Here is a 10,414-nt window from a genome sequence, read left to right as displayed (position 1 = left end):
GCTACTTTTTTGTGATGACAACAACAGCAACAAGAACAACAACTCAGACAAAACAATGATAAAGTTAAATGAAAAAAAAAAAAAAATGTTAAAAGGGAGAATGAAATAAATTTAAAAATTTAAAATCGAACAGTGACGAGTTATTTTAATTGGTATGAGTTTCTCTTTCCTCTTGTTCTTTTCACCTGATCAACACTGATCAGTGATCAGTATAAACCCTTTCAAGAAATACATCTCCTTCAGCTGACTAAAATATTTTTCATTTATAAAAAAAAAAAAAAAAAAACTTAAATCTTAATAGTTTTAATAACAATAGCAATTTCGGACAACAATAAATACAAAAAATTCAATTATACATTGTTTAATGAATAAAAAAAAAATTACTTTGTTTACTATGACTCATGAATTTTTTTTTAATTTAAAATTATTTTCTTCATCTTTACCTTGAAATAGACATAAACGCAAATTTGTCGTTAATAAAATTATTATCTCTTATTCTTTAATTATTTTATTTATTTTTATTTATGTATGTATATTCTTATTTTTTTTTTATTTCTCTTCATACCTCTCCGTTATACTTGTCGGTTTGAAAAAAACGAAGAAAAAATAAATAAAATAATAATTCTGATATTTCGTTTATCACTTGGGAAATCATTTTAAGTGCGAGTGAATTGCAACGAGTAGAAGATTGAAGAACTTTATCGCTCCTTTTTGCCCAGAGATTCCAGGTTAACAGGTCACAGTGGTTTAGCTTATCCATAAAATTGTCAGCGACAGCAAATTACTCTTTGAATTCATTTTCACGCATCCGTGTTACACATCATCATCATCATCATTTTTTTCTCATCATCAATATCATTTTTTAAATAATTATAATCTTTGACACGTTGTCAGCAAACATCCGAATCAACACATATTTTTCGCCTCATTAATTCAATGTCATTTAGATTTAATTAAAAAAAAAAAACACAACTGTAACTTGGAAGAAAAAAAAATATTCTGTTAAGCCATTATCATAACGCAAATGACTATAGCGGTTTAATGTTTCATTGAAGTGAATATTTAGTTTTATTCGCAATTGTTGTTGTCCAGTAGTGAGGTGCTGTGTTTTTTATTTTATTTTATTTTTTGTATAATAAACGCATTCACGTACGCAGTAACACACCAAGAAAAAGATTAAAATATATTTAAGTGTGCAAAAATAGGATATAAACTGTTTGTACTAATGCCGAGAAAATATTTTAAACGCAAAGGTATGCAAATGATCTGGATACCAACTAAAAAAAAAAAATCTATTTAGTTTTTTTTAATGGAAAACACGAATCTCTTTTGCGATCTATTTTATATATTTATTTCTAATTGGGTCACTATTATCATGTTTTTTATTTCTAATTGTGGCAGAGTGTATGTTTTTTTATTTTTACATTTTTAAATAAACAAAACCACGGCAATAAATGAGGAGTGGTATCTTTTTTTTTAATATATTTTATGGTTTACATTTTTTTGAATTTTTTATTTATTTTTTTTTATTCTACAGCACGTGCGAATACTAGATACTGGATTTTTTTTTTTTTTCGTATTTTTCAATATATACTTACGCTGATTTTTTAAATATATAAATTTTATTTTCAACATATACGTTATTTTTATATTCAAGTAATTACTATGAAATAAATTCTAGTAATTTTTTATATGTGTATGCAAATAATTAAATGACACAATTTGCGTGATTTACTGGCATTCATCAGCAGCTGTCTACAAAAGTGTATGTAGAAAAAAATAAAAAATAAATAACATAACTACTTCTACCATGTTAATGGGAATTGAATGAGAATTGTTGAAATCGTCAAGACAAAATTGTACATGTATACATTAATAAAAAAATAAATTCAATACAAAAAAATATAAATTTAATGATAAAAAAAAATATTCGTCGTCGTGATTTAATAAGAAACACAATGGTTTTTAAAATATTATTATTATAATTAAATTATAAACGTTATTATTTTTTGTTTATTTATTTTAATGACAATATTCATTTATAAAAATTGTATTTTATTTTTGTTGATAATGTATAAGAGAGTATAGTGCTAAAAAAATAACAAAAAATACAATTTTTTGATTTGATAAAAATTTGCCTGTTAAATTGATAATGTCATGAAAATCACATGTCGAAATTGAAAAAAATTTATCAATTAAATTAAAGAAACTCAGAGTGAATTGAATTTAAACAATGAAACAATTTAAATTGTAAAATTTTGATTAAACAAATACTAATATAAAAATATAATTTTAAATAATTTATCAATTAATTTTTGTAAAAATAATATTTACAGTTTTTTACAATGTAATAATCTTTAATTTTACAATAAAAAAAACAATAATAATATATATTATAAACTGTAATTGATGTGGGCATATATATAAATATATTTATTATTTATTTATATATTGATTTGATGCAGGTTCAATAGTTTTTTTTGCTGATTATACTTATAAAAGTCTATTACATTAACGTTTATGATAACTATCTCCATTGTACGCACGATTAAATTGATTTATCCATGTTGTTATAACGTTATTTATATTAAATGCAACTTTTATTCAGCAATGAGTATATGTATATTCAAGAAATGACAACTCCTCCACTGGCAAGAGACTGATTTTATCACTTGACAGATATGAGATCGTGCGACCCGGCACATATGCATAAATATATATAATCACTTATTCAATTTTTTTTCATTTTGATTTAAAATAAATAATTTTTTTTTTTTATCTCAAGTTATATATGAAAAAGCAAATAGATAAATAAATAAATTAATAACAATTCTATAGGATTAAAGTAACATTATAAAAGTTTAAAATTAAAAAAATAAATTTTATTTGTATTTATTTTATTGTTGTGTATTTTCAGGGTATTCATAAACAATATATATAGTTTTTATAAACAATATATATGTACTTGGGAAAAAGGTCAAATGACACGTTACAAACCTGGTGTGTATTTTTTACTATGTCTTTGATGGCAACTATCTGTAAAATAAATTTATAAAATTTCGAAAAAATATATTTAATATCCCATATGCTGCTATTACTGTTCAAGAGATTTAAATATCAAAATAATAGAAAAATAAAATAAAACAAATGCTTGAAAAATATTTTTAAAATATTCTAGATTTTAGTCAAGTGTCAAAAGTATTGTAGAAATATTTTTTTATTATGATTTTTAATATGAATAATAAATTTTTTTAAATCTATAAATAAATCTAAGATACAACTATAAAAATATATTATAACTGTAGATGATAGATTTCAGTGTGAAATAAAATTTCTATTTCCACTTTGAGAAAAAAGAAAAAAAAATTACTACAACGGAGAATAATTTGGATAAAAAAAATAAAATAAATGTTTAAATAACAAAAACCGCTGTTTAGCTGTTTATCGTAATAAAAATTGTCTAATAATAAATTTTAAATCATTGACATAAATATACATATATGGTATATTGAAAAACCCCGTTGATTAAAATCATTAATCTATGTTAACATTGAAAATTTATTATTTGATTAATTTATAAATTATGTGTCTAAATATTTTTGTTATTTATTTAATTTAAATTTTTTAAATAATTATCCTAAACTTTCACGCGTAAAATTTTTGTATATTTTAAATTGACAAAGACATAAAAATTATAAACAGTCTGAATGAAATGATAAGGACAAAATTTATTTGTGCATTTACTTTTGATAATTTAATTTTTTTATTGTGCAAAGTCATTGTGCTGGAGGGAATTTCATAACTTGACATTAGAGATATAGATAAATCAGCAAATAAATCTAGAGGCCATTGTAGACCTTTTAACAAATTTAAATATATATAAACTACTGATATTTTTTTTATTTTTTTGATATAAAATTAATCACAATGTGTAAATCAAAATTTATAAACTGGAAAAATATAGAAATTTTGTTGATTTAAGTCTTCATCATATATAAAAAAATGAAACAAACATCGGATCAACATGTTTATAAAAGTGAAAATAAACAACATGAAATCCAGTCTTCCCATTTTCTTTTAAATAATTATGAGACAAATTAAATCTAGAATATTCTCAGATAAATTCCATAGTTACAAATATATATTTCATTTTTTTATTTATTTTTATTTCTATATATATTTTTATTAACAAAGTTCAAGATCTTTATGATCCCACATGATATATCAAGATATATAGTTTTATAAATATTATCATTTTGATATTTCTAGTATTTGAACAAACAAGCTTGTGAATATTAATCTAGAAATTCCTCAAAGATAATCTTTGAAAGATTCATTTAAATTCAGTTGTCATTTTTATTTTCATCATTTAATAAATGCAAATACAAATTAAAATTATGATGAAAAAAAAAAAACAAACAAAAATTTTTGTATCTTATATAAAGCCAACAATCGGTGAAGGATTTAGATTTTTGAGATCGTTACTTGATAAATGTGCTCGATTAATAAAGCTCTTTAAGAATTTTAATAATTAATTTAGAAATTAATAATCTTATAATTTATAATGATCAAACTTATTTGTAAAGAGACATATTAAAACTGTTTTACAGATATCCATAATATCATGAAAATCTGTCAAAAGTTTAATTCTGATACAAACTTTGAGCCACTCAAATTGAGGGTCTGGATACAGTGCGCTCAATGTGTTACTGTATCCAGACCCTCAATTGGAGTGGCTCGAAGTTTGTATGAGACCTTCAGGCCTTCAGTTCTTATAAATTGCATGGCGGAGAGTCGGAGACACAAACAGAAGCAATCCTAATACAATATAATATAACACCTAAATAAATATGTATGTCAATTATATACCTATAAGTCAGCTAAAAATGCCAATAATCATGATTGATGATACAGCATACTGCAGTATTCGAATAAATAAAAATCACCGCACTTTCAATGCTTATTTATCAATAAATTATTATTATAAAAATTATCAAATGCAGCATATACATGTATTATATTGGCATTGTAAATTTTTGGACAATTTTTTTGGTAAATTCAGTTCCGTGGCACTCCGTGGCTACCACCTGGGCCATTGTTTTTCGACGTTTATAGACATTCGAATGTGTACCTGCGGACACTGCATTTGAATTTTGAAACTGCGAATTTACCGTTTTCCAAATTTTTTTATTCCACCCTGGTGGAAATTTTTCTCCGGCTATTTCCAACTTTCTCCACTTTTTCTCCAAATTTTTCCATCTTTTTACGAAAATGCCCCATCGTTGGAGAAATGGCAAAAAAATTTGATGTTGTTAAATACATACTTGTATTTTTTTTTAAATTGTTAAACAATTTATCAATTAAAATTCAAGAGATAAAAAATTATGTACTTAATACAATAATTATTGCAACAAAAATAAAAAACTTCAAAATTATTTATCATTACTACCAATAAAGCCTGTAATTAATTAGATCATTCTCTCTTTTACCATATAAAATCTTTTTTTATATAATATTATATTACTATTGTTTAAGATAAAAATATTCAATTATTATTTTTTTTCAATAATTAATTTTCAAATTAATACCTATAATAATGTTTGTAAATAAAAAAAAATTAAACATTATCAACTAAATCAAAAAAAAACATAAAAAGCATAATTTAATTAAATTTAAAAATGTAATTTTTATTTTTTTTTTAAATTCCTAAATACAAATTAAAATAGTAAAATCTAAATAATAATAATAATTATAGTCACTAAAAATAATTGTATAATTTGTATGTATAATATTTAAATTTAAAAAAATTATTCTGACTCGTTGGTGGTATAAAAAAATTTAAAATAACAATATTAAATATTTTATGAAGTATTTGTGTCAACAGGTATAACTGGTGTTCTATAAATACCAGTAAATAATATTGATTGACTATTTTTATCATAAATAATATAAACAAATGGATGATTTGCATTAAATACTGCTGGTTCAGCTGGTCTACTTGAACGAAAACTAAATAATGCTGTTGCTGCTGCTGCTGTTGTACCTTCTTCATTAATTTCAATTTTAGCTTTATGCACAGCATCACCAAGATGTAAGCCTTCTTTATCATCAACAAAACCACGTAAATCAGCTACATTTGCTTTCATTAAATCACCAGCACCAAGTGCATCAAGAAGTGTACCCATTGGTAATTCTTTTTCAATTGTAAATTTTGGAAATGTAACTTCAACTTCACGTTGTGGCATACCATCAGTCAATATATCTTGTAATTCTTTAACACCTTTTTCATTTGTTGTCATACGTGTTATTAATTTTTTAATTCCATCACGTTCAATTGAACTTGTTGAATTATCACCTAATGATCTTGCCATTGCAAAAGGTGGAAGAAATACAAACATTGATATATCTTCACCTTTGTATGGCATTTGAATAACATAAGCTCCCAAATCTTCAGCAACCACTATAAAAAAATAATAAATAATTAATCATCATTATAATTTCGAAATTGGTTATTATAGAAAACATTTAAACTTACTGTAATTAAATGTTTTTTTCTGTGTCATATATGTGACAATTGAATTTTTAGATCCATAAAATATATCACGTTTTGAATCAGCTAAATCAAATTTATTTTGCCAAAGTCCTTTAAAGTATACAGCATTTACAAGAACAAGATCAGTTGCTTCATCAATACCATCTGATGGAATAAGATCTTTAATATTTCCTTTGGTTGTATTACTGACCCATTCATTAATCATCATTGTTATTTCAGATGGATTTGATTTAAAATCCACTTTTTCCAATTGTGAACCAAATAGATCTAGCATACATTCACGTATCATTTTTCCAGAACTTATATACAAACGATTTGCTGTTGTAAATTCATAATTTGTTTCTGATGAATTTTGCTATAATAAAAAGAGATAAAAAACAAATTAATAAATATTTTTTTCATAATATAAATAATGTTTTTAATTTTTTATATACTTACAAGTGATTTGGCAAATTGTTTTATTGATTTATCAAGTGCATATGATCTTTGTATATCAATTTTACTTAATTCTTCTGGTATTTTAAGAGCTTTTTTTAAATTTTTTTCAGTCTCACCACGTGCACCAAAGTATGCAAGTACAAGTGCTTCATGAATACTATGAGGACTGTAAAAAACATTATCTCTAGCTTCTATTAATGCTACTTTGTCTAATGAATCAAGAGCAAAATTTAATTCAGCCATTGTTAGTAGAGCTTTTGAATTTTCATCTCCTGTTGTTGGACTATCATTGCTTGTTAAACACTGGCAATTTATTGTTGATAAAATGCTGATAAATAATAACACACTCAGCATCTTTATATTCTGAAAAATAAATTTAAAAATTATATTATTTAATTTAAATACAATGTAGATAATGGATGTCATTATTTTTCAATTTAAAAATTTAGTGAGTTTAAAAAATCATCAACTTTTTAAGTTACAAAATTACTCAATGGATAACTGTAAATTTTCTTTTTTTCTTTTATCATAAAGCCTCAAAAATATTTAATAAATTTTATTAACAAAAAATTTATCATTCGTTAAATAATATTGTTTAAATTTTTTTAAATAATATTTTTTCATTTTCAAACATATTTATTAACAGTAATAAATAAAATAAATAAAAAAAAACTCTCAAATCCTGGAGAAAGCGATGAGTTTTATTTTGCTTCATATAAGAATTCAGTTGAATTGAGAACGAGTATTTCGCAATCTTGTCATCCTTTTCGTGACACATTGATTATAAATTTTATATGTATTTTAATTTTTTTTTTATTTTTTCTATCAACTTCCTGATCAATCTGTTTGACTAGTTGTCCCACAAAGATATAATTAATCAACCAAGTATAAATAACAGACTCTCAGGAATTTGAATTATTAATTAATTTATTTTTTTCGTTAAATAAAATATCTATTAGTAATAGGCTATTACATATCGATTAAAACTAGATGAGACAAAAGAAAAAAATAACTCGTTATATTGTTAAAACTTAAACAACTATTAAATAAAAAAAAAAATAACGGATTCATTTAGAATTAAACAAGAGTGATATGAAAAAGAAAATATAAAAAAATAAAAAAATAAAATCCAAGATGTAGCCGTTGAAAAAAGTGAAAGTTATGTTGCAAAGAATGACGTCATTAAGCAGCTTTCTTGTTTGAAATTTGCCAGCAGTATAATTTCCATCAGAAATAAATAATAAAAATATGAAAAATAATAAAAAAAATACATATTCACTTTATGATAAACGATTGAAATAAAAATATATGATGATAATATAATAAATAAAAAGACAAATAAAAATAAATGATTTATATTTTTGAGCGTAATAAATATATTCAAAGGGAAATGTTGAGGCCTTCATGGATGAAAGCATAATGATAATGAAAACATGTTCCGGATATGTGTTACTAGTAGATTAAAAAAAAAATTAATTAATTTGCGTTTAAATATTATATTCAAAAATTCATTATTCTCATTAAAAATTATATCTAGTTTAAAAATTGTTAAAGTATTTTTTTTGTTATTTTAAAAAGCAATAATAGTTCATTTATTAAACTCACCATTGTTAAAATTTTTTACAAAAATCACAAAGCATAAAATTAAATATGACAAGTTATTAATAATATTATAAATATTGTTAAATAGTTTGGCGTGTTTGGTTCGAAGACTATGAAAAAACTGAATGGATCGTTGGGAAGTTACTGGAATCTTGGAACCAGCTTTGAAGAACCAGTCCCACTCCAAAATTAAAATACATATATACAGAACAACTCATTGGATTGTGTACAATGTGAGTATACTAAAATAATCAATGTAAATTATTTTTTTTTTTATATATATACTGTTGAAACTTGAACATGTCTCTCTAAAAGATGACACTCAAGTTTCAAATGTAAAAGCCAACAATCGAGGCATTTTTAACAAGTGAAATCATCAAATTATATTTTAAATTTTTATATTTCAAATTATAAAACCGTTAGAAATTCAAAATAAATTTGTATACTTGAAATATTTGTAATCATTTAATCACATGTTATCATTTAAAATCACCAAAGTATTTTAAAAGCTCGTAAAAAAAAAGCTCTTGCAATGAAAAAAATAATATAAAATTAAATAACTGAAATAAATATTAATAAATAATAATATTATAAAATTTCAACGCAATAGTTATCTACAGATATTATATTATTCTAAACACGAACATATTTCTTCATATTTTGAGAACGTGAGATACACATTAAAATCAAAGAAATAAATATATTTTTCTTTATTTTTTTTTTTTATTATTTCATGACAATGTTGAGACTTTCACAGATTTAAAATTAATGATTAGAAAATATTATATTTTAAATAATAATTATACTTGAATACTGGTCAGTTATGAAAAATAATAAGCTTTTTGTTTTTTTTTTTGTTTGTTATTTAGAAATTTAATGAAATCTTCGTTACGTGATGGAAATTGACCAACTAAAGTCAACTTTTGTTGACTCGAATAACTCATTATCTTATTATTTATTTATGATATTTTTTTTTATTGATGAATCCGGTTGACAGGGGTCAAGATCATTTATCAAATAAATTGCATAATAAAAAATTATTTTAAAATTTATAAATCATCATTATTAAATTTTTTTTATATCAAAGTGTTTTAATAAAAATTTCGATAAGAAATTCGTTATGATTGATACATAGGTGCTTTGTGTAATTTAAATTTATCACGTGTAATTTAAATTTAATAAAACATCTGGTGGATAATTGAAAAAAATTATTGATTGTGAATTTTCAATGTCGAAAGAAAAGTTAAGAAAATAAATAAAACTACTTTTGCACGAGTTCAACTTGTGAATGAACAAAAAAAAAAAAAATGTCACTGATAAAAATAATCAAATGATGAGCCATATGTACAATCTATTTGATAGCCTTGTTCAGATAAATAATTATTATAAATAAATATAATTTTTTTGTTATTATTTAAATTACCTTGAATGATATCATTGTGTTTTTGTTTTTTGGTAAATTAGTTTTAATTTAAATAATTATATCACTTGTTATTTAAAAAAAAAAACTATTCACTATAATTTTTTGAAAATAATCAAGTGTTTTATTTATTTTAGTAATTTTTATTCCATCGAGACACGTGCAGTACCTCGGATCAACTCAGACTGTTACGAGAAAATGTGAATCGTCAGCTTTATATGCGAAATAGCCAGAGGCCGAGTTAATACGATGTGTTTGTTTGCTTCTCAATAAATTGCGTGTATTTGTATTCACAAGTAAGCATTGCATACGTCATGCACACGTAAATAACGAGTTATTTAAATTTTTTAATCTCAAGAATATTCAAGGCATTCAACAAAAGGGAAAATCCCAGAAATACA

At 23.1% G+C, this 10,414-nt stretch overlaps 1 protein-coding gene across 2 annotated transcripts; it reads right to left on the bottom strand.

Moving 5' to 3' along the window:
• Positions 1-3,893: 3,893 nt before the first annotated feature.
• LOC122851410 (serine protease inhibitor 88Ea-like) lies at positions 3,894-10,383 on the bottom strand. 2 transcript variants are annotated; one of them, XM_044150612.1, is made up of 4 exons: positions 10,017-10,383; positions 6,992-7,354; positions 6,536-6,908; positions 3,894-6,460 (listed from the first exon to the last, which is right to left on the bottom strand). In XM_044150612.1, exons 1-4 carry the CDS (start codon positions 10,029-10,031, stop codon positions 5,862-5,864), a joined length of 1,350 nt encoding a protein of 449 aa, XP_044006547.1. In that variant the 5' UTR covers positions 10,032-10,383; the 3' UTR covers positions 3,894-5,861. The 2 variants fall into 2 exon arrangements, with proteins under 2 accessions (XP_044006547.1, XP_044006548.1); XM_044150613.1 differs by lacking the exon at positions 10,017-10,383 and adding an exon at positions 8,597-8,821 and having other exon boundaries at positions 5,779-6,460.
• Positions 10,384-10,414: the final 31 nt, after the last annotated feature.

This window comes from Aphidius gifuensis, linkage group LG3 (genome assembly GCF_014905175.1).
Source record: "Aphidius gifuensis isolate YNYX2018 linkage group LG3, ASM1490517v1, whole genome shotgun sequence".
NCBI lineage: Eukaryota > Metazoa > Arthropoda > Insecta > Hymenoptera > Braconidae > Aphidius > Aphidius gifuensis.
Note: the sequence above shows the minus strand (reverse complement) of the source record. Positions and strands in the feature narration are given on the sequence as shown.